At 43.5% G+C, this 22,819-nt stretch overlaps 1 protein-coding gene and 2 long non-coding RNA genes across 6 annotated transcripts in view; 2 read left to right on the top strand and 1 right to left on the bottom strand.

Moving 5' to 3' along the window:
- The window catches only part of LOC144289685 (uncharacterized), a 29,039-nt gene extending 27,824 nt beyond the window's left edge, over positions 1–1,215 (top strand). Inside the window, exon 5 of the long non-coding RNA XR_013357570.1 lies at positions 917–1,215. This is a non-coding gene — a long non-coding RNA (uncharacterized LOC144289685). The remainder of the gene's footprint in view (positions 1–916) is intronic.
- The window catches only part of CRBN (cereblon), a 33,057-nt gene extending 29,649 nt beyond the window's left edge, over positions 1–3,408 (bottom strand). For 2 of the 4 annotated variants that reach the window (XM_077858017.1, XM_077858018.1), the window contains exon 1: positions 3,252–3,388. Coding sequence is in view for 2 of the 4 variants with exons in the window: in XM_077858015.1 (XP_077714141.1) it covers positions 3,252–3,318 (67 nt within the window). In the remaining 2 variants the exon portion in view is untranslated. Of the gene's footprint in view, positions 1–3,251 lie in introns of all 4 variants that reach the window. The other 2 variants (XM_077858015.1, XM_077858016.1) reach the window with 2 other exon arrangements.
- Positions 3,409–3,730: 322 nt separating this feature from the next.
- On the top strand, positions 3,731–22,348 carry LOC144289686 (uncharacterized). The gene is made up of 3 exons (XR_013357571.1): positions 3,731–3,954; positions 22,044–22,134; positions 22,294–22,348. It is a non-coding gene; the product is annotated as an uncharacterized LOC144289686 (long non-coding RNA).
- The last annotated feature ends 471 nt before the right edge of the window (positions 22,349–22,819 follow it).

Below are 22,819 nucleotides of genomic sequence, written 5' to 3'. Positions count from 1 at the left end.
CCCTACTGGCATCTAGTGGGCAGAGGCCAGAGATGCTGCTAAACATCCTACAAGGATGCATCCTGCAGGACAGTTCTCCACAACAAAGAATTTTCCAGTCCCCAAAATCAAAAGTGCTGAGGTTAAGAAATCCTGGCCTAGACAAACTGAATCTCATTTCTGACCTCATATTTCATGTATTTTTAAATGCCCCAAATACACTTCTAAACAGATAAAACGTCATTACAAAATTGTCATTTTCTTTTGTGTATATCATTATCTAAGTCCAATTACCTCCAACTTGGTTCCTGACTAGAAAAAACAAATGCTTTTTTCTTTCTTTAAAGATTTTACTTATTTATCAGAGAGAGAGAGAGAGAGAGAGAGAGAGAGAGAAAGCAAAGAGAGAGTGAGAGAGCCCACAAGCAGGGGGAACAGTGGCAGGGAGCCCAACTTGGGACCCATCCCAGGACCGTGGGATCATGACCCAAGCTGAAGGCAGACATTAACCATCTGAGCCACCCAGGCATCCCAACAAATGTTTTTCAATACAGTAACTGCCTAGGACTTTCTTTTAATTCTCTGGAATTCCTGGATATAAGGATAGGTCAAGGAGAGTAACATAATTATTTCAAGTTACATTTAAATGGTCAGTGGTCTACCGCTTCATAAATATTTTTGCTAAGAACACAGGTGTTTAACCAAAAGATAACAACAACAAAAATCTCAATTTCCTTATATACAGTAGTCCTTCTCATAAATATGGCCAAAACCGACTTCCCCCTACTCAGTTGTTTATTTATTAATGTTTCCTTTTGGCCAAGACAGATTCTGGGCATCTTAAATATTAAACTACTTCCTCAGCACTTAAAGAGTACTGCTCTTTAAAACAATTCATACCACATGGCTTTATGGATGATCCTATGTTTCTTTACAGATAAAACTCATATGATTTAGAAAAGAAGATGCGGTATATGTATACAATGGAATATTACTCAGCCATTAGAGACGACAAATACCCACCATTTGCTTCGACGTGGTTGGAACTGGAGGGTATTATGCTGAGTGAAGCAAGTCAATTGGAGAACAAACATTATATGGTCTCATTCATTTGGGGAATATAAAAAATAGTGAAAGGGAATAAAGGGAAAAGGAAAAAAAAATGAGTGGGAAATACCAGAAAGGGAGACAGAACAGGAGAGACTCCTAACTCTGGGAAACGAACTAGGTGTGGTGGAAGGGGAGGTGGGCGGGGGGTGGGGGTGACTGTGGGACGGGCACTGAGGGGGGGCACTTGATGGGATGAGCACTGGGTGTTATTCTATGTGTTGGCAAATTGAACACCAAAAAAAATAAATAAATAAGAAAAGAAAAGCTTTATTATTATATCCACACCTCTCTGGGCCTTCTCACTCCTGATTCTTATTTATTTATTTATTTAGGGGAGAGAAAGCGCGCGCGTGCGAGCGAGCATGCTAGCATGGCAGGGGAAGAGGGAGAGAATTTTCAAGCTGACTTCTCGCTGAGTGGGCAGCTGATGTGGGGCTTGATCCCAGGACCCTGATATCATCACCTGAGCTGAAATCAAGAGTCAGCTGCTTAACCAACTGAGCCACCCAGGCACTCCCTCACTCCTGATTCTTTTCAACAAAACACACACTGTTCAGAACTACCAGGGTGAAGTCTGATGACTCATCTCATGCAGGAGCACCACATGAATGCCAACAGAACATCAGTAACCTCCCCGAAACACTGGATTTGGCACGTTCAGAGTGGAGCTGATGTCTCTGAAATAAACAGCTCAGCTCTTCAGTCAAAGGCTGACACACTTACCTTTATGTCAGTTCAGCTAGGTTGGCCTCAGGAACAACCACCGACTCTGACTCTGGGTTTATTTCTACATAAAAGTTCCCTTCTGTATGGTGGGCATGCATTCAGTCTTCTCCTCTTTGGTGCCCCACAACTCCCAGGGGACAAACTCATCCTCCAAGAAAAGCTTCCCTTGGGCAACTCCCTGTAACCCACAGCTGTTTCTGGGCAACCCATGGGAAAGAGCCCCAACCCACTGGCAAGAGATGCAAGCTCCCCAACAACAGACTTGGCCCACCTCCTAGGCCTCCTCTTCCACAGCCCCGCCCTAAGTATATGCTTTTGGATGTCTCCAGAACCATTTCACAATGCTTTACCTCAATCCCTCTTCAGGACAATAGCATTAACTTATCCGGTCCTAAATCAACTATCTTTGGCCTCATATGGATTATACACTTCCTCAAGTACCAGGCGGTGTCATCATACCTCTTTTCATGCCCGTTAACACCTAAACGGCACGCAGTGAAGGAACCCAGCTAAAGGCCCCAGTCTGTCCGATAACCTTGAAAAGCTTCACTTCTACAGCCTCCCGTGACAAATCCATACGGATTATTTCATGCATTTAGTTTTTTTTTTTTTCTTTCTGCCCCGGATTCTAATATAAAACCATGCTCTAAATTTTTGAGGAACAAAGGTAAAAAACAACAACAACAACCACCACCACCACCACCAAACCACTGGATTTAACATCACACTCCCAGGTCTCTCTCGTCACGCATATCCTACTACTTGCTTGAGCTACGTGCTCGGGAACAACCTACACCAACACTGTCTGGCAGTGAAGCGGTGAGGCGGCCCTGGCGATACGGACAGAAGGGTCCTGCGGGCAGACCTGCAGTCCCGGCTCTGCGACTGTGTCACCTTGGGCAAGTCACTGCACTCATCTGCTAACTTAGGTCTCTCCTACCAAATCGGGATCCGAAAAGTTATGTGGGGAGGATGGAACGGAGAGACGCGTGCCAGGCGCTCACTGCCGGGCCCCTGACGTGGGGCGCGCTTGGTCCCTGCCCGCGGTCCCCCTTACCCGGGCGGAAGACGTCCCGGAAAAGTAACGGCTGCTAACCTCGCCGCATCCTCCATCTGCCCTCCTTCCTTCCCCCTCAGTTCTAGGCCGTTTCCCTGGAGCCAAGTTCTGGACACACGGCGGACGGAGAGGGAAGGTCCCTGGCCTTGGGAGCAGACCCCTCCGCGACCCCCAAACCCTCGCTCCTAGCCTGGGGCGGCCCGGCCGGCGACGGGTGAGCGGGACCCGGTCGTGGCCGGAGGCCTGCGATGCGGCCGCCTCCCGGGGCGCCCCAGCGGGCCTCGGCGCCCCCCGCCCCGCTCCCCAGCCCTGCCGCGCCGCTCGGCGCTCGAGCCTCGCCCCGTCCCGCCGCCGCCGGGGACCGGCCCCGGGAGGTTACCAGGGAGGAGCGGCAGGTGGTTGCCCATGTTGTGCGCAGCGTCCTGCGGGTCTCTCTCGCCGTCCATGTCTGTTTACCCGCAGAGCAGGCTGGGACAGGGCGGCGCCCGGGCAGCTCGGGGAGAGTCCACCCCTCGCCGCCGCCCCGCGCACCGGGGCCACAGCGCCCCCTGGCGGCTCCCGCGCTCACCGTCCCCGCCCCTCGGGGCCTCCTGCAGAGCCCGCGCCTGGTTCCCGCCCTGCAGGACCGCTCCGCGGCGTCCTCGTTTCCACCTCGCCCTTAACGACGGGGGGCGGGGAGCAAAGAGAACCCTGCTCATGCAGCCCTAACTCCGACTCTCTTTTATTTATAAATTTATTTTCTATTGGTGTTCAATTTCCCAACATACAGAGTAACACCCAGTGCTCATCCCATCCCCCCAGTGCCCGTCCCCCAGTCACCCCCACCCCCGCCCTCCTCCCCTTCCCCCACCCCTAGTTCCTTTCCCAGCCTAACTCCGACTCTTGCAAAGTCTACGTGTGAAGACTGGGAAGACGCATCGGTCACAACGAGGGGAGCCGGCTTCTAGCTGATAGATGCTCTTTTCTGCAGTTTCCAGGAGTTTCCAGGTGTGTGCCACAACCCACACGCATTAATCAGAAGCAAATGCTTGAGACGATGATGACCCACCCAGAAGAGACAAAGGCCTAGGATTGACTGGCAGGTGAGATTGTCTGGCTATAAAAAAAAAAAGCCGACTCATTATGACTTCAACTAAGGATGAGTTATTAAAGGACAAAAGAAAAACTAAGGCCTGCCACACCAAGCATAATTCTTTTCTAGTAGAGGGGTTGTTTCTGGTTTGGACGATTGGACACAAATTTTCGTGGTGTCTTATTTTCTTTTAATTTTTTTTTTTAATTTTTATTTATTTATCATAGTCACACAGAGAGAGAGAGAGAGAGAGAGAGGCAGAGACACAGGCAGAGGAAGAAGCAGGCTCCGTGCACCGGGAGCCCGACGTGGGACTCGATCCCGGGTCTCCAGGATCGCGCCCTGGGCCAAAGGCAGGCGCCAAACCGCTGCGCCACCCAGGGATCCCTCTTTTAATTTTTTTATTGGAGTTTAATTTGCCAACATATAGCATATCACCCAGTGCTCATCCTAAGTGCCCTCCTCAGTGCCCATCACCCAGTCACCCCAACCCCCCACCCACCTCCCTTTCTACCACCCCTTGTTTGTTTCCCAGAGTTAGGAGTCTCTAATGTTGTGTCACCCTCACTGATATTTTCACTCATTTTCTCTCTTTTCCCTTTATTCCCTTTCACTACTTTTTATATTCCCCAAATGAATGAGAACATATAATGTTTGTCCTTCTCCGACTGACTTACTTCACTCAGCATAATACCCTCCAGTTCCATCCACGTTGAAGCAAATGGTGGGTATTTGTCGTTTCTCATGGCTGAGTAATATTCCATTGTATACATAGACCACATCTTCTTTATCCATTCGTCTTTCGATGGACACCGAGGCTCCTTCCACACTTTGGCTATCGTGGCCATTGCTGCTATAAACATCGGGGTGCAGGTGTCCCGGCGTTTCATTGCATCTGTATCTTTGGGGTAAATCCCCAACAGTGCAATTGCTGGGTCTAGGGCAGGTCTATTTTTAACTGTTTGAGGAACCTCCACACAGTTTTCCAGAGTGGCTGCACCAGTTCACATTCCCACCAACAGTGTAAGAGGGTTCCCTTTTCACCGCATCCTCTCCAACATTTGTGGTTTCCTGCCTTGTTAATGTTCCCCATTCTCCCTGGTGTGAGGTGGTATCTCATTGTGGTTTTGATTTGTATTTCCCTGATGGCAAGTGATGCGGAGCATTTTCTCATATGCATGTTGGCCATGTCTATGTCTTCCTCTGTGAGATTTCTGTTCATGTCTTCTGCCCATTTCATGATTGGATTGTTTGTGTCTTTGCTGTTGAGTTTAATACGTTCTTTAGAGACCGTGGATACTAGCCCTTTATCTGATAGGTCATTTGCCAATATCTTCTCCCATTCTGTAGGTGGTCTCTCAGTTTTGTTGACTGTTTCTTTTGCTGTGCAGAAGCTTTTGAACATGAAGGCAAGAGAAACAAAAGCAAAAATGAATTATTGGGACTTCATCAAGATAAAAAGCTTCTGCACAGCAAAAGAAACAGTCGTAGTTTCTTTTCACCACCACTACTCCTGTCCAGGGTGAAAGCTGAAGAATCTTCAAAGGAAAGAGGGTATCTCAGCATGGTGGGAAGGGGAGGTGTGGAGAGGAACCAGCAGCATTGTTCTGGAGAAAACAGTGATAAATCTGAGATTTAAACAGATGTTCAGAAAATGTGCCTCACTGAAAAGTTTAAAAGCTAAGAGCCTCCTAATGAGTGAGACTCAAGAATCCACTCTGCGTCATCCTGCCTTTGTTCCCAAATCACTTTGTGGCCTTGGTAGAGCCATTTATGGCCTCAGGCCTCTGTGTACCCATCTGCAAAAATGAGAATGGACCATATACCGCCCCGGATTTGTTCTAGGTAAAAATATCTGCAATACTAATGACAGTATCACCTTTTACATTTGGGTTGATGACAATTACATACAATACATCACTGTGATGGTTAGTGAAGTTAGGATGGTCACTCTAGTCAATTGAAGGGTGAGTCTATGCCTGAGTGACAAAAGAAAATGCAGGATAGAATGATGAGGCAATGGGTGGGGTGTGGGGTGTCAGAGAGAGTGAAGCTGGGGGGAGAGGACGAAAGCAAGTGTACAGATAGACATGTCTGATGCTGTGGCATCAGCAACTTCACTATACTTTATGGAATTTCAATAAACTGTGCATACCTGCAGAGAGGTTTCTTTTCACATCAGCATCTGGCCTCTGATGCGGAAGCTCTGACCTGCCCATGGTCCTCCCCAGATACCTCTCCAGAGGTATCCAGAGTTGTGATCTGCACCCTGGGTCATTGAAAAACCCAATGGACAAGAAAGGACAGCTGTAAGTCTGGTGGGGTCAGCAGGTGTAGCTGGGAAAGCATTAGCTCATTCTTTCTTTTGTCCACTGCTTCAGGGTCACTGATGCTACTACCATCTGCGTATCTTTTACTTCCCATTCTCCTTTTTCTACCGACCATTTCTATTCACCATCTGCTCCCTCCTTTATTTCATCTCTCCAGAGTCTACCCAGTCATCCAAAGTTCCATCTTTCAATAGGGATAATAACAAATGATCACTGAACAAAAACATCTAAGCAAGCAGGTCTCGTCTCTTGGATTAGCCTCGGTTATTAAAACCAAAAAGGAAAACATGATCATTCACCATTTATTTTGAATTCAGTAACTTTATCCTGAAACAAAGTATCATACTGAGTTCCTCACATGTCTTCTTGTTTGGGTGAAAGGTGTTCATTGATAAGGAGCTCAGCAAACCAGAGGGGAAGGAAATCCATAAGTTCATAGATGGTTGCTTTGTCGCTTAAGAACTGACTTTAATAGGATGTAATTAAGGCTGGTAGAAAATGAGAATGAAAAAGCCCACTGCTCTTTCAATTTCTGGCTTCTGCACTTTATTAGCAGCAAGGAATACAGGAATGCACACACAGGGAAGAGAAATTTCTGGCTTCCTTCTTCTTTTTTTTTTTTTTTTTTTTTTTTTGTGTTATCTTTCTCCTGTTGTTTAATGTGGTGAAGAATGTTGCTGCCTTCGTCTAAGCAGTCAGTTAGTTACCTCTTGTCTAGATTATTGCAGTAGCCTCAATATCGGTCTCTGGACTGCCACCCTCGTCCCCAACAGTTCATTCGTAACAAAGCAGCCTGAATGATCCCAGGACTGCCTAGTATCTAATTGCAACCTGACCCCCAGTCCCTATCCTTCTCTATCCTCCTTCTCTGCTGTATCTTCCCTCAAAAGCATTTGTCAACTTCTAAAATTACTATAAAGCTTCATTTTAAAAATTGCCCTCACCCCTCCAAGAAACTCCTTGGGAGGTCAGAAGTCTCTGCCTCTTTTGTTTACTCACGTGTTCCAAAGGCCTAGCACAGGGCCCGGAACTTAATCAGTGCTCAAAAAATACTTATTCATGAATGAATAAATGAATGAGCAAAGTGCACTGTCATGGCAGACATTGTTGACTGACCTAACATCAATTCCTGTCTTCTTCCTTGATGACAACCTTCATTTTGTTTGAGGCCACAGTGTGCGCAGCCCTGTGGGGTTGTGTTTGCACCAAGCCCACTATAGCCCCCTGCTCTTCCTCATAATCCTCTGCAGCTAGTGGTGGCCATGTGGCACAACTCTGGCTGATGTGATGTAGACAAAGTCTGCTGGGCAGCCATGGAGAATATTGAGAAGGGAAGGACAACTCCAGACAAGATTTTCTCTCATGATTAAAGGAAAATATTTCATTCCTGCTCACTCCTGCTGGGATGAAGACTAAGCTCTAATTGGTCTGATGGATAAAACCAGTCAAACAGTCAAAAGAGTCTTGAAAAGAAATCCCAGATTTTAGAAAAAGTCAAACTAGATTGACTTGTAGATATATTCTGTTATCATTTTTTTAAGACAAATGTCTATTTATTGATGTTCAGAACATTGGAGTTACAACACGAGAAAATAGTCTGCAGTAAATTAAGATTTTTAAAAAAGATTTTTAATTAATTTATTCATGAGAGATGCAGAGACACAAGCAGAGGGAAAAGAAGGCTCCTTGCAGGGAGCCCCAAGTGGGACTTGATCCCAGGACCCTGGGGTCACGACCTGAGCTGAAGGCAGATGTTCAATCACTGCGCCACCCAGGTGCCCCAGTAAATTAAGATTTTTGTATTTGCACTTCTGCTGTGCTGGTCTTCCCCCACCTACCCTCCCACCCCCTGCTCCCACTTCTCTGCCCCTACCCCTTTGCAAGGCAGCTGTGGAAGGGACCGTGTACAAGATGCTGGTGACAAGCCCAAAGGAACAGGAATGGTGGTAGAACTTTCTGTTCATTCTCCTCACACAAGCTACATGAGCAGGCCCTACCTGTGGTTTCCTGAGATTTTTAAGTTTGGTTCTTTCACGGTGTTTTAAAGCACTGGTTCAGGGCCTTCTCTCATCATCAGTGGACACAGGGGAGTGACTGGGGACTCGAAGCTGGGGTGCCCATTTGGGAAAGAGGGGCGGGGGTACACATATCCTACTTCTCAGCTCCAGGCCCTCTGGCCCACCCAGGTTCTTCTGAAGGTCAGCCTTTAATCATCGCTTAATTAAAAATGGTAACAGATGGAACAGCACCCTTTTTCTGTTGGCTCACAGTGCAGCAGGGAGGTTCCTCAACCTCACCTTCCCTTCCCTGCCTTCATGTACCCTTGAGTCTCCAACTGTGGAAGGCCAGTTTGGACATTGCCTTGCAGATTTAGCAGCAGCTGTCAGCCAAGGGGTGCAAGCCCTAGAGTCTGCTGGCCCCAGATGCTTGAACAGGGCAGTGGGAAGGCCAGAGTCCCAGCCCAAGAACTTGGCCCACTGGCTGGAAGGTGAGGCCTGGGTCACCCAAGTGACAGTGGCAGGTTTGTGTCCCCTCCTTCCACCTTTCTCTTTGGGCACCCAGCAGGCTGGAGACCTGGCGTTGGGCTGGCAGAATGGGCTGCCTCCCTGCTACTGGGCTGTGCTCAAGAGATTTCCTCCCTCCCAACTGCCCATCCTGGCTGCCCTTCCTCCCTCCTGCTGTGTGTGCCATTTTCAAGAGCCAGTCTTGCATGGAGCAGGGTGGGTATTGGGCAGGGGTCACAGCTTACATACACTTTAGTCTCCCAGCAAGAGGGCCAGCCACCAGGGCGGTGAAGCAGGTGAAACCTGACCTGGGGGAGCCTCTCTGCTGCCCTGTGAGCCGGCAATAAAAGGGTGCTATTTCATCCATCACCATTTTTAATTAAGCGATTAATCCATTAATATTGGAACTGCATACACCTTCCAGTTCTTTACTCTTTGGCATAGAAGCACATGCAAGTAACAGATTTACCTTGTTCCAAGAGTCTTTTCCCACTTCCATATATATGGCAGCTTGCTCCTCCACTGGTAAGAAGTAAAATACTAGTGACCACCCAGCTAGAGTTAGGAGGATCTGTTTTGTCTTTTGTGATAGTTTGAGTTTTTGAATTCGTTGGTGACATTGGAAATTGAAAAGTACACATGTGAGTATTGATTTCTATTCAAAAAACAGGAAGGTTTGGCAGCTGTTGGTGGGATTCAGGTATGGGAATAGTTGTCTTGTAGGAAGTGGCAGCTGCCCATTTAGATGGGCAGCCCCTGTTGGTCAGAGACCCCAAACAGCCAGTGTGTTACCTCCCCAGATCTGGCTAGCACTGTGTTTGCAACCTCTTGTATGTGTAGACAGAATGACACCACATGGCACCACATTCTGGTGTGCCCGGGCAGCCCAGGCACGTGTCTGGTGTTATTACAGTACTTATTACCAGAGCACCTTCTGCTCTCCTATCCACTGTCCATGAATTATATGCCTCACAAAGATGCTCCGAGCACTGTGCCAGGCCGTGAGGGGTTCTACCCTCAACGCTTCATGTTCACCTTAGGCTTCCCTTGACCATAAAGGATCAGAGTTAGGGATCTTTCAATCCTTTGTAGTTCTGTGATTCATTCACAAAGGGGATCATTTTCACATAGTTCTTTGAGCTGTTCTCATGGTGCTGTCATTACCTTTAAAATCTTTAGAATAAAGTCATGGTAATTCTCTTATTTCTAGTCTCCAGAAACCGCAAATACTCTTCTAAACTTGTCCAAATGGAGAATCTTTTAAAATTTTTTGGCAACCTATCTATCAGGAAAAAACACAATGTATCCAGCAAGACATCCTTTCTTCAGTCTGCTTCTCACCTTCAAGTGCTGGGTCTGGCAGCCACTGCCTCAGAATGAGTGTCTTGGTGTCTGTGATCCTGTAAATCCCAGGGTTCTAAGGGAATGAAAGATGGATCTTGTCTGCTTTATGCAGACCTGCAGGGGAGAGAACAGGGAAACCTGCTCTGTGAGCAAGCATAAAAACTAGATGTGGTGAGGATATTTCATAGCCCTTTCAAAATGTTGACAATTTTATTAACTACTCACTTTCATATTTCAGTAATATTGGTGAATAATTTGGGATTTGAAAAAAAAATGCCTTTATATACGTCTTTCACTGCTTTCATAATATTTTCAGGTACACCAGAGCCTATTCAAGTCTCAGGCATGTTGGGTTATTTGCAAGAATGATTATTTGTGACGATACTTAATGTGGCAATTTACTGAGACTTCTTGCAATCACATCCATCTCTTATTTGACAGGGAAAGTAGGGAAGATTTTGCAAGATAGTAAAATGGTGAACAATTTATGTTTTTAAACTTGTGTACAAAACCATTTCATGATTTGCTTTCTAGCTTTTCCTGATTCCACAGGGTGTTTGCACCGTAGCGAGGAAGCAAAGGAGTAGAGTACAAGGAGAAGAACACAAGGAGAGGGGGAAGGAGTCCCAGATTCCACCCTTGCCTTGTTTCCCATGGTGACCTGGGCTCACAGCTAGGTCGTTTCAGTGTCTTCTCTCTTGGCCAAGGGTTTACAATGGCCAGGAAGTGGGAGGTTTTACCACAGTAAAAAACTCTCAGCGCCTTAACACAACAAGGGTATTTTTTTGCTCAAATCAAGTCTGCACTGGGTGTGGTAACCCTGGAGACAGAACCCCAGTGCAGGCTGCTTCAATCTAGGGCACTCCCATATCAGCACCTCCTTCTGGAGGACTGCTTCGGCCTGCGAGTGACACACACCACCTCCCTCTTATTTTAATGGCCAACGTGCATCCGAGGGCCGAGCCTGACTTCAAGGAGTCAGGAAAGAATATTATTTATTCTGTATTTTGGTTCCATTAGTAACTTCTACCACAGGGTGGAACTCTATCAGAGGTCTTCTCTGTGTGCACTTGGATGTATATATGAATACGTCTATTTGTATACACATGTTCACATGTGTGTTCATAAATATACATGTTTCAAAATACTTCACTCAAACAGAGTTTCACACGGATGCATAAACAACTATAATGAAGGAAACTGGAACGGTTGAGGTTGATGCTTTTAACTATCCTCATCTTTCTACACTTGCAGGGGAACAAAGTTCCATGATCCCTGGATGTTCTAAAATGCTGTGATGCCGTCCAATGGCCTGGAACTGAATAATTTCATATGCCACTGGCTTGAAAATAAGAGACCAGCACAATGACCAAGTTCAGCTGTAACTAGAATAATGTATCTCATCATATCTGTATGGGAGAAAGTCCAGCAACTTACGAGAGAAATTAGAAGAGAGGCAGAAAGCCAATTAAATTAGGGTTTGAATAAATATAATTCAAAATGCATGAATTCAGTTGGGGTTCCCCAATGCTAGGACTTGTATCCTTAGCTGCAACTGACATCAGTTTATCATTTATATTATGAGACAGTAGGAAAATTTATAACCTAGGTGTTCATTGGGAAAATACCTCACATTAAGTTATTAATAGATATCTGAGTAATGTGACTTTCAATTAATTAAAAATAGAAAGATGGATAAAAGAGAGTCTCATAATGTGCTCAGTAGAGGAGCTAACTGGAGGGCCAGGAAGACAAAAAAAGGCTAAGGTGCTTTGAAAGCCAGTGCCAGAGCCGAGAAATGAATCCAGGTATGTTTAGAGAGAACAATCACATGAAGACTCTAGACTCTATACTGCCTGGCTATTCTTCAACTTAAGTTAACCATTGTACTCACTGTGTGTGTTTTATGGGCCAAATGTTGTTATAAGAACTGAGGAGGGACACCTGGGGGGCTCAGTGATTGAGCATCTGCCTTGGGCTCAGGGCATGATCCCGGGTCCCGGGATTGAGTCCCACATCGGGCTCCCTGCATGGAGCCTGCTTCTCCTCCCTCTGCCCATGTCTCTGCCTCTCTCTGTGTGTCTCTTATGAATAAATAAATAAACTCTTAAAAAAAAAAGTAAAAAAGAACTGAGGAAACTGCCAGGAAAAAGAAAAACCCCAGAAGTGCCTGTGCTTACAGAGTTTACATTCCACTGGGAGAAAGAGAGTAATGAGCTAGCAGAGAAAAAAGATGACTAAAATAGAATCTCTCTCCTTGGCTGGGTTATAGTGTGAAGGTGGCGGCTAGGGAAGTGGGCCTATAAACAACATAGCAGGGTATCCAGGGCAGTGGGCCACATTATATGCTTTGTTTCATTTTGTTTTTTATGACAGGTGAACCATGATGGTTCCCGGAGAAGAAGGGGACACATTTCTCTCTAAGAAGTGAAGGGACTGGGACACCTGGGTGGCTCAGTGGTTGAGCATCTGCCTTCAGCTCAGGGCGTGATCCTGGGATCCTGGGATTGAGTCCTGCAATAGGCTCCCCATAGCGAGCGTGTTTCTTTCTCTGCCTGTGTCTCTGCCTCTATGTGTCTCTCATGATAAATACATAATCTTTTTTAAAAAAAAGTATAGGGACCTTCTTAGAGGCAAAGGACTGAGTCTCGGCCACTTTGTCTCAATGGTTGCATCCAGCACTGACACAGGGCTAGTTAGTGGGGCAGCAGCAACACATGGAGTCCCCTCTTCCAACTGCCCAAGTTTCAACAATGACATCAGAGCTCTTCATCTGGCTGCAGCAATAGCCACAATGTGGACAAAGAGCAGTTGGTAAGCCTTATATTATATGCATCTTAGACATGAAACACACGGAGGAGGTTTATCACTCATTTTCCTTCATAAGAATTACTTACAGATTTATAGTAGCTATCCAAGAACTTAATCAAAATTCAAGACCCCAAAATAAGGATCTCATGACCTAAAAGGATTCAACCCTAGTCCTTACTCCTAGAATTCAAACCCATGGAAATAATTCAATGAACAGATAAAAATTTGTGCACAAGGTATTCTTTTTTTTTTTTTTTTTAAGATTTTATTTATTCATGAGAGACACAGAGAGAGAGAGGCAGAGACACAGGCAGAGGGAGAAGCAGGCTCTATGCAGGGATCCCAGCGTGGGACTCGATCCCAGGATTCCGGGATCATGCCCTGAGGTAAAGGCAGGGGCTCAACCGCTGAGCGACCTAGGTGTCCCAATGCACAAAGTATTTTTGTTGGCATTATTTAAGATATGGAAGGTTGAGACAAACAAAATGTCCAATATTTTGTGAGTGATCAGCTATTTTCCCATTAAAATATTTTCTGCTTAAGTGAGCCAGAGTCAGTTTCTGACAGGTGTACAGAAAGAAAGGCACAAACAAAACAATGTGCAGCCTAAATAATGAAATATTCTGAAAGGGTGGTTACCTTTGGATACTGGGATTTTTTTCCCTTCCTGGCTTCTAAGACGTTTCTATTTTTTCAATAGGTCATAATTCTAAGTAACTTATCAGTAAATTAAAATATAGGTAATTACTTTAATAACTTTTTTTTACAGATTTATTTATTTATTCATTAGAGACACACATACACAGAGGCAGAGACACAGGCAGAGGGAGAAGCAGGCTCTTTGCAGGGAACCCGACATGGGACTCGATCCTAGGACCCCGGGATCATGCCCCGAACTGAAGGCAGACACTCAACCGCTGAGCCACCCAGGAGTCCCTAATAATAACTTTAATTAAAAAAATTAAGAGCATATTTTTTTTTTCAGAGAAGTCATAGGAGTATCTGAGATGAGATGCATAAGCCATGGTGTGGCAAAAGCTCTGTAGAACTTCCTGCCATGGGAGGTAGCATATAAAGAATTACCTTAATAGATAGAATTCTAAACTGAGCCTGAGATTCATGCCTATCTGGACAGAAGCATATGAACTCACTCAGAGTGTACCAGAGCTTGGAGTCAGTTTCATGCTCTTGAGAGTACCACTGTTTTAATATGAATTTCCTATATGGTAGGGATTGTTGGCAGCCTGACAAAACACTTCCTCTAAATGAGGAGACTTATTCTGGTCCTGTCACTCAGGAATGAGCAAACATTTGTTAAACATTTACTCTGATCCAAAATCAATCCATGTGCTTTGCATGTGTCCTTTCATTGAATTTACAGCAATATTGAGAGGCACATGCTATCATTTATATTTTTTTGTGATAACTCACTTTTTTTCCCTATGAAAGGTTCAAGATGAATGCTTTTCTATGTCACAACTAGCTTTCATTTTCTAGAAATCTGTAAATTCAGGTAACCATAAACCTTAGCTCATTGTGTGCTCCTTAACCTTTGTCCTACCCTCTTCGTCCCTGGATTTCTAGTTTCTGGGTCTACCTCCAGATTCATGCTCTGACATACATTTTTAGTGTTATTCTTGATTCTTGCAGTGCTGTGTGACACTCCTTGGCTTCCTCCAAGAAAGATGAAAAGAGAACCACATCAAGGGGACTAGGAGATGAAGAATGCATGCTGGTTTCACTTGGAGCGTAGTATCTTTGAGTAGAGCTTGAGTCCACTGTAGGTTGCAAGGCTTTTCCTGCATAGATTATAAATGGATCTGAGAATGTAAGTCTTTTTATTGTTTGTTTGCAGATAGTAGACACAAGCCCATAGATTTTCACATTGATACACAACTAAGGACTATTTATTAATAACATTAAAACATACAGGTAACTAAAACTTGGTTCTCATAAATTAAAATTAAGGCATTAGTAGAGTTTGCTAAAACCTCCATTTTATATTCTGTCAATAAGTCTGGCAGCCACCCAGTGCTTTGGCAATATTGCAAAGCTTTTACTGAGAACACGTAAGCATGAGAAGCGAAGGGACTCCCACGACCTTCTGGAAGGATGCTGTGTTAGATGTATAGCATCAGTGCTGCTTTCAATTGGATTGGTTTTGGGTTGTTGCTCTTTTTATTGCATTAATTTAGTTGAGAAATTATGTTGGGATTTGCTTTTGTTGATCACTGTGTTGGCTGACATGCATTTTCAGAGATTTTATTGTTATGAGCTCACTCCAATACTTAGCCATCACAGAATTCTTTTGCTTTAGAAAGCTGGCATGCACAGGATGTGTGGAGGTAGGTTTTTCACTCTGCTCTAATGAGTCAAGATCTAAAAAGTCAGACAGCCACTGATTTATAGCTCAGCCTGATCTTCTTTATATTTTATCACACGGCCGTCTTCCTGTTGGCAGGAGTCTCTCAGTGCTGGCTGAAGATGCTTGGGTAGTCACCATATTCTAATCAAGAAAACTGATGGTGCTGCTTTAAATTTATATCATGCCTGTCCCTAGAAAAGTAGGGTATCCTGGGATTAACCAGGCCTGCACCACAAGCTCTGTCTGTGCCAGGCTTGGGCTTGAAAGAACAGAATGGTGAAGCTCTTATTATTCTGAAACACTCAAGCGTAAATCTTGCTGATGATAGAGTTTGGCCCAGTGCCTTGGGCAGTGATATAATTGAAGAATACAAAGAGCAATAACCCCTTTCCTGCAAAAAGTATTTCCTACTTCACTCAGCTCAAGTATCTCTTTATCTAGAAATCTTTTCTGATGTCTCCAAGCAACTATGGCACTTGTCACTTTACTTTGAAATTTTATTTTTACGTATTCCATTGCCCAACCCTGAGGAATGTCTTACGCACCTGCGTATGCTCAGCAAACAACCCAGGGGGAGGAGGGGAGTTAATAAAAAACTGTTGGACTGAATTCAACTTAGAAAACAATGTGGCAAATAGAAAAGGCCAGCCTATGTCTACCCAGTCATGGCATATGCTATTGGAGTGGTGGCTTACAGAGAGAACCCAACCATATTTAAAAGTGGTATAGACCTCCAGAGTCCAAATTAGAATAGATGAACTATTGGGACTTCATCAAGATAAGAAGCTTTTGCACAGCAAAGGATACAGTCAACAAAACTAAAAGACAACCTACAGAATGGGAGAAGATATTTGCAAATGACGTATCAGATAAAGGGCTAGTTTCCAAGATCTATAAAGAACTTCTTAAACTCAACACCAAAGAAACAAACAATCCAATCATGAAATGGGCAAAAGACATGAACAGAAATCTCACAGAGGAAGACATAGACATGGCCAACATGCACATGAGAAAATGCTCTGCATCACTTGCCATCAGGGAAATACAAATCAAAACCACAATGAGATACCACCTCACACCAGTGAGAATGGGGAAAATTAACAAGGCAGGAAACCACAAATGTTGGAGAGGATGTGGAGAAAAGGGAACCCTCTTACACTGTTGGTGGGAATGTGAACTGGTGCAGCCACTCTGGAAAACTGTGTGGAGGTTCCTCAAAGAGTTAAAAATAGACCTGCCCTACGACCCAGCAATTGCACTGTTGGGGATTTACCCCAAAGATTCAGATGCAATGAAACGCCGGGACACCTGCACCCCGATGTTTATAGCAGCAATGTCCACAATAGCCAAACTGTGGAAGGAGCCTCGGTGTCCATCGAAAGATGAGTGGATAAAGAAGATGTGGTTTATGTATACAGTGGAATACTACCAGCCATTAGAAATGACAAATACCCACCATTTGCTTCAACGTGGATGGAACTGGAGGGTATTATGCTGAGTGAAGGAAGTCAATCGGAGAAGGACAAACAGTGTATGTTCTCATTCATTTGGGGAATATAAATAATAGTGAAAGGGAATATAAGGGAAGGGAGAAGAAAGGGGTAAGAAATATCAGAAAGGGAGACAGAACATAAAGACTCCTAACTCTGGGAAACAAACTAGGGGTGGTGGAAGGGGAGGAGGGCGGGGGGTGGGGGTGAATGGGTGACGGGCATTGGGGGGGGCACTTGACAGGATGAGCACTGGGTGTTATTCTGTATGTTGGCAAATTGAACACCAATAAAAAATTAATTTATTAAAAAATAATAATAAAAATAAAAAAAGAAAATAAAAACAAATTAGAATAGAAGGGGGAACAATGAAGATAATAATGGCAAAATTTTCTTTATCTGAGTGCTTTCCATCTGACAGGCTGTGGGAGAGAGACTTCCCATCCATTATTTCCATTAATCCTCCCAACAGCCCTGAAGGGAGACATTCGTAAATCTACTAGAAGGGAGCTAGAGTTGAAGTTCTATGTCTGAGTCCACACAGCATGGAAGTAACAGAGCGGGGAATTCAAACCCAGGCCAGTCTGTCTCCAAAAAGAATTCACTCACTACTGCTGAAGACAATGGGATGTAATATTTGACAACAGGAGGGGCAGGCAATGTGGGAGGATGTGAAGAGCAGGGGTAGGGAAAAGTTACGGTGTAAACTTTGGCAAATATAAGGGGCATTTCTTCCCTAGAAATGGTAGGAAAGGAAGAATTATGATGTGGGGATTGGAGCATATGCTAGGCTGTGTAATAAACCTCTAAAGATGTCCACATCCTTCTCCTAGAACCTGTGAATATATAAATGGAAAACGGGACTTTGCAGATGTGTTCAATTAAGGATCTTGAGATGGAAAATTATCCTGACTACCTGGATGGCTCAGTATAATCACCTATGGTCTTTATAAGAAGGATGCATGAGGTCAGAGTCAGAGAAGGAGACATGACAACAGAAGCAGAGAACCAGTGAGGTGGTAGCCCATGCATGCAATGGCTGGCAAAAGCTGGGGAAGGCAAGGAAACAAATTCTCCCCTTGAACCTCTAGAAGGAATACAGTCCTTCTAAAACTTTGATTTCAGCTTAGAGACATTCTGGACTTCTGACTTCTAAAACTGTAAGATAGTTATACTTGTTTCATTTTAAGCCATGGAGCTTGTGGGAATTTGGCATAGTGGGGAAAGGAAACTAATGCAGGGCCCAATGTGAAGATACAAAGGTCTTGGAGTGGAGGGGAGATTTCTGAAAGCAGGTAGGTTTAAGGGGTGAAAATGGAATAGGGTGTGGGGGCCAAGGCAGTGCCATTCAAGGTGGGCTCAGGACACCTGGAGAACTTGCTAAAATGAATATCCTCAGGCCCCACCATAGAACTTCACCGTGCAACTGCTCATGCAGTCACCCTCATGGCTTCATGTGTACTGTCATCAGAAGAGTGACAATCAAGTATACCCTACTCAAATAGATAAAGAAGTGAAAGCAGCTGACATGAGAATATGAATGTGCCCTGGCCTTTGTGGGGGGAAAAATTCAAACCAGATGTAGAATAAACAGGTTGCTTGATGTACCCTACCAGCTGTGATCATGGATGTTAATGACTCCTTCATGACATCCTTCTCAAATGGTGACCATGTTCCAGTACATTGTTAGGTGCTGTGGACACATGATGGTAAGGGATACAGGCATGCCTATCGTCTCCTAGAACCTACAGTCTAGTGGGAAAAATAGACAAAGCTTAAATAGACATGAGAGTATTATATCATAAATGACGGATGACATAAAGAGAAAATCCAGGTAGCTATGAGCCTCTAACTAGAGGACCTCACCTGTTTGGAAAGGGAAATCAAAGAAGTTTCCCTCAGGAAATGATATCTGAAGATAAGAGTCAACTAGGGGAAAGAGGTGTATGTGGGGAACAGGAGAGAAAAGCAGAAAGAGCATGTGCAAGAGCCCTGAGTCAGAAGGAACCTAGTAGGATAGAGGTCAGGGGGTGAAGGTGTAATTGGCTGAAGTCAGGCTATAGGGAAAGCAGTGCCTGGTACACAGAGTTAAGAATTTTAATCTTCCCCATCACAATGAGTCATGTGATCAGGTTTGGCATTTGGCTGCAGGGTGGAGATTCAGCTGAGCTGGGGGGATGGACGAGCACACACTGGGTAGGAGGCAGTGGCAGTACCTACCATCCTGCCTGAGATCCAGAGGGTGCCCAATAAATGTTAGCTTCCACTTTTAATTTCACAGTACTGCCATGCTGGTCTGTCTTTTACCGAAAGTCAGATTTGCAGCTGACTCTACACTTCAACTTGAGAATAAATGAATAAATGAGTTCTCTTATTTTTCTCCAAATTTCTGGCAGATCAGCACACTGAGGCTGTGTCTGTGAGTGAGGAAAGCAAAATTGCTGTGCTCTATATGTAGGTGGCTCAAATTCATACAAACAATTGTATGCAGCCAACATGAGAGAGTTTTCCTGTTGGTTACAGCTTTAAGAGCAGCCTGGTCTTGAGTTTTGATTGTAGAGAAGAGAAAGAAGGACTGTCCTCACCCAAACACAATTACTGTCTGTTAGAACAAAGTACAGAAATCCAAGCAACTGTCAGTAATGTAATTTTAAACAAATCCATCAGTAGAATCTGTGGTTTTTCACCACAAGGACAAGGATTCCTAAAAGACCAACTAGAGGAAAATAAAGATAGTAGAAGGTAAAGAAAGAAAGGTATTGATGCCATCTGCCATATTTTTATGAGCTAATATGACCAGAAAATATTGATTACTGTAAAAGTTCCCTTCAGCCAGGAGACCTGCTATTAATTTTCATGTCTCATTTACCATAATCTTTTATAGCTTTTTTACAGTAAATCCTCTTTATTTTTGAATTTGAGTATGAAGATAAAAATGAATTAGATTGATCTGAATTGTTACCTACCCTATCTGGCACCTCCCGGCAGTGTGCCCTTGGCAGGTTATGTAAACTCTCTTGCCTTTATTTCATCTTTCAAGTGGGAATAGTGAGAGTTCTCAGGTAAAGGCCATTTCTAGAGGAGCTATGATAACGTGGTGAAGCTTTAAAACAGGCCAGAATGTGGTAGGCACCTCCTCAAAGGTTAGCTCTTATTAACTTCTAGGCATCACTCAAACCTACACCCAAACACACTGTCGGATATGCATTTTCCCTCCCTCTTGCTCTTTTGTTTGTTCTTCTGTTCTCTTGCTAGGTATCAAGCTATAGCCTCTGAGCTCCAACCCCAGGCTCTGCTTTATCAGTTGCCAGTAGGGTGTGCTCCAGGGATACCGCAAGGCGGGAGGAGGGGACTTTTTCCTCTTTCTGTGGTCTCCATGATCCTAACTCCAAGCTAGCTACTCATGCTTCATTGCAGCAGCATCAGATTGTTTCTGCTGGGGCAATCAAATTCAGTTTGTAACTTTCCCAGCATTTACACAAGAGCCTGAAGGTCTCCCTCTTAGAGACTCTAGTACCAGCTGACTTCACCAGGCTCTGAGTTTAATGTTGTTATCCTTTCCAATTGTTGCTCCAGTTCCTGGGAGTTAGCCATTTCCTGCACTTGCTGCCTTCATGATGCCTTAGTATTTTCTTTTTGCCTTTTTAGTTATCCAGTTAACTGGTTTTGTATCTAGTTAATAATTCTATATCATTAAACCTTCTCTTTCCAAATAACTGAAATGGGTCACATATATCTTGATTCAACGCTGACAGAAACACTCTTGTGTCTTTTGATGAACACAAGTTCTTACTTTAAATATAATCCACCTTATCAAAAACTTGTACAAATAAAAGAAAAAAAGGCAATCCAAATGAAAAATGAGCAAGAGGTTTGAACAGGTAATTCCCAAAAGATATCTGAATGCCCAATAAACATAAGAAAGTAGTAGGCTTCCTTAGTAATCTAGGGAAATGCAAATTAAAACTCTAATGAAATAGCTACAAGACTGATTATATTAAATATACTGAAAATACCAAACGTTGATGAGAATATGTAGCATTGGGAACACTTTAGTACTACAGGCATGAGTTTAAGTTGATTAGTAGCCACTTTGGAAAGCTGTTTGGAAGTACTACAATAAAGGTCACCATAAATGTACCATATGACTCAGCAATTACAATTCTAGGTATATTTCCAGGAGAAATGCATGCAGGAATGTCCATAGAAGCATTTTACCTAATAATTCCAGTCTGTAAGCAAAACAGATATCCTACAGGGTGGATTTGTAGATAGAATGGATAAAGAAACTAAAGGATATTTACAGATACAAAAATGAACAAGTTCTAGCTACTCCAGAATGTGGATAATAACTACAAAAATATTGTTGAGCAAAAGAAGCCAGACATTAAACAATAAATATAACATGATTTTATCTATATAAACTTGAGGAATTGACAAATGAGGCTGGTGTGGGAAGTCAGGATAATTTTCATCCTTGGGGGCTGATATCAGGGGTACTGATTGGGGAGGACATGGGGGTTTCTGTGCTGGTAATGTTTTATTTCTTGACCTGGGTGATGGTTTTCATGGATGTAATTATTCCATCCACTGTGTGTTGATTCACTGAACTGTGCATTGTGATTGATATACATGTGCCATACTTCAATAAAAAAGACTTAAAATATTTAAAGCCTAAGCATTTATTTTGAAAAATAGCCAGCATCTCCCTTACTTTACCTTTTTCTTCATAGCATTGTCTCTATCTTTGGTTTCTTGGGAATTTCCTGTGGATCTAAACACCAAAAAAGTTGGTTTGTGTTTGGTTGACACCACTGAGTATGGTGTCAGATACTGCCTACTAGGAAAACAACTCATTTAGGGCAGAATTTTGCTTGGTTTTGAATCTCCGGGATGGAGTTGTCTGACATGAGCAACTGCTCAGTAAATGTCTGCTGAATGAACGCTAGGGGATCTTTGCATAGAATGTTTCATTTCTATTCTCACAATTCTAATACAGTATCTTGCAGAGAGAAGACACTAAAACATATTTATTGACTGTATAAAAATGAATTCTGAAAGCATGATTATAGTTTAAAGTACATAGTGCCTCACTGGAAAATTAACTTCAAATTCTTCTGAGTTATTCAGCGAATTGTCACCAGTTTCCTAGGAAATGTATGTCACCATCCAAAGATATTTTCTGCCTTGTTTTTCTTTTTCTGCCAAAGTTTTTAGATACTCAAGAAACTCTTATTTGATTTTCTATTTTGTAGAAATCGTGAGTTGATATTCCAGAGCTAGCATGCTATGATAGAAATAGTGGTGGCTAGTCTTGCTCAACCATAGACCTGCTGGTTCATTCAGGTAAATTTTTGAACTATGCTTAGCTTTTTGGCTTCTCATGTTTAAAATGAAAATGTTGGAATTGTTAAGGATAGCAAATATGTATCCTACTAGTGATTATTCTTTACTTCTACCCATGGCAGACATTGCTAATCAATCACATTATATTTGTCTACTTAGCCCCATACCCAGCATCAGCATGGCATACTGGACCCATACCAATCAACTGTAATTGGCAAGTATACAAACCCTTGTTGTGAATTCTCAACCAGATGACACAAGTCTCTTTGAATTCTGAAGTACTATGGTCCTATGATCTATAAAAAGTAATATTCTTTTCAATGACTCCAAGGCACTGCATAATTTTAAAGTGCACTCAGAAATATCAAAAAAAGATTATATTGTATTACTCATAGTTTCAAAGTTAGGAGTATTTTATTGCATTATCAATCTTTGCAAATGAATAATCCACGGGTAGTGCTCATTTACTACAACTCTTCCTACCTATGCATTTCATTTCTAGGATGAGATTTGAAAAGAGCACAGGGACACCACAGAATACAAATACCCCCAATCTGAAATCCTCCTGTCCCTTCAGCATTAACAGTGAAATGAATTTTCCTAGAACAGTAGCACTTGGTGGGTAAGCATTCTCTGTGCCTATTCATTCAGAGAGTGAATTAGAGAAATCAGGAGTAAAGATGTG

The sequence above is a fragment of the Canis aureus genome, chromosome 19 (assembly GCF_053574225.1).
Source record: "Canis aureus isolate CA01 chromosome 19, VMU_Caureus_v.1.0, whole genome shotgun sequence".
Lineage (NCBI taxonomy): Eukaryota > Metazoa > Chordata > Mammalia > Carnivora > Canidae > Canis > Canis aureus.
The sequence above is the reverse complement of the archived record's forward strand: the minus strand, read 5'-3'. Positions and strand labels throughout refer to the sequence as shown.